Source organism: Nestor notabilis, unplaced genomic scaffold, assembly GCF_000696875.1.
Source record: "Nestor notabilis isolate BGI_N333 unplaced genomic scaffold, ASM69687v1 scaffold25554, whole genome shotgun sequence".
Taxonomy (NCBI): Eukaryota; Metazoa; Chordata; class Aves; order Psittaciformes; family Psittacidae; genus Nestor; species Nestor notabilis.
This window is the reverse complement of record NW_009925515.1, coordinates 1-1446: the sequence shown is the minus strand read 5'-3', so window position 1 is coordinate 1446 and position 1446 is coordinate 1. Positions and strand designations below refer to the sequence as shown.

The window sequence follows — 1446 nt, the reverse complement described above, 5'->3', positions numbered from 1 at the left end:
GCAGGAATTCTTCTATGATTCTGATATTTTCTATACTTAGAATAAAAGTATTCCTCTGTGGGTTCTGAGGAGAGAGATGTCATTAAAACTCCCTCATAGTGATTTGTTTAAGAGGTGTTTAAGCTGTGCCCCATAGGGATTCATCACCTCCTGTCACCAGGGAACAGCCAAAACTTGTGGTTTCCATCTAAAATGTTCCAACGTGGAGCCAAGTTACAGTAGCAGAGAATGAGGATTTTGCCCAGAGCTGCTTTGGCAGCTGGTTGCAGGCAGTGGAGCCTGTGCCTGTGTTGCAGATGAGTACCTGAGCAAGCAGTGGAAGTACCCCATCGAGCTGCACGGCATTGGCAAGTACGGGAACGACTCCTACAGGATCTTCTGTGTCAACGAGTGGAAGGAGGTGGGTGTGCGGCCGCGCTGCCGGCTCCTGGCTCCGTCCTTTGCCTCCGATTGTACCGATGGCTCGAGTGGGTTAAAGAGAGAGGTGGTGATTTTCATTCCTTCAGTAGGTCGCATTCCCGGAATGTCCCTTTTATAAGTCTGAACCTCTAAAAACTTGTCACCTTCATTTTTATTTTTTCCTCTGTAATTTTCCACTCTCGCTGTGGTTTTTTCTCATGTTTCCTTGGTGCGGAGGGTGAGGGTCTCTTCCCTGCTCCGGTTAAGAACCAGGTTCCATGTGCTTCCTGCCAGCCTGAGCCTGGCACCGCTCTGTGATCAGCGTTGGTGGGGTCTCTGCTGTGCTGGGGTCCTCTCGTGGCAGATGGCTGTGAGGGGCTGTTTTGCTCTCCAGTGTAGGACTTCACTCCCAATTCACATGGGGTGGGTGGTTTTGGGGCTGACCGAGCGCTGTATTCCTTGGTTGGCAGAGGCTGACTGCCTGGCATGGTGTTTACTGCTCCTGTGAGGCACGGAGGGGTCCCACGGGAGGGGAGGTCCACCTGAGCAGTGGGGTGTTTTAAGAGAAGGTCTTTTACTCAATAATAAACATTTCCATGGTGTTTTAGGTACAGCCACAGGACCACAAGTTAAACGTGTACCACACATGGCTCTGGGAGAACCGGGACAGACTGAGCATAGGCTGAGGCATGGGGAAGGAAGGCACAGTGCCCACCTCGTGGTCCTCACAGACTTACATGCTCTGCAGTGGGTTACTCTGACCAAGTTCTTAAATGAAGTATTTATTTGTGTGTTGTACCCGGCTCGGGTCTTTGTTGTGATGTCATGTTTCAAATCCCTGGGTTTTAAGAAGCGTATCCCAGTTTTTGTAGTGCCGGTTCCCAGCGTCTCCTGGGCCCAGCCGCAGCCCCGGTGCGCGGTGGCTGTGGGTGACAGTGGTCTCGGGGTCTTTTCCGGAGCTCAGTGCCAGCAAGGGGCCAGCCCTGGCTGGGGGGGTCACCCTCCCCTTGTTTGTGCACCGGGCCCCCAGCTCTGGTCACGCTGCAC

At 52.9% G+C, this 1446-nt stretch overlaps 1 protein-coding gene across 1 annotated transcript in view; it reads left to right on the top strand.

Annotated features, from left to right (window-relative positions):
- The window catches only part of MBD4 (methyl-CpG binding domain protein 4), a gene marked incomplete at its 5' end in the record, with an annotated part of 3753 nt that extends 2668 nt beyond the window's left edge, over window positions 1–1085 (top strand). The window contains 2 exons of the mRNA XM_010013103.1: window positions 297–400; window positions 1008–1085. Of these exons, the coding sequence (XP_010011405.1) occupies window positions 297–400; window positions 1008–1085 (182 nt within the window). The remainder of the gene's footprint in view (window positions 1–296; window positions 401–1007) is intronic.
- Between the last annotated feature and the right edge of the window lie 361 nt (window positions 1086–1446).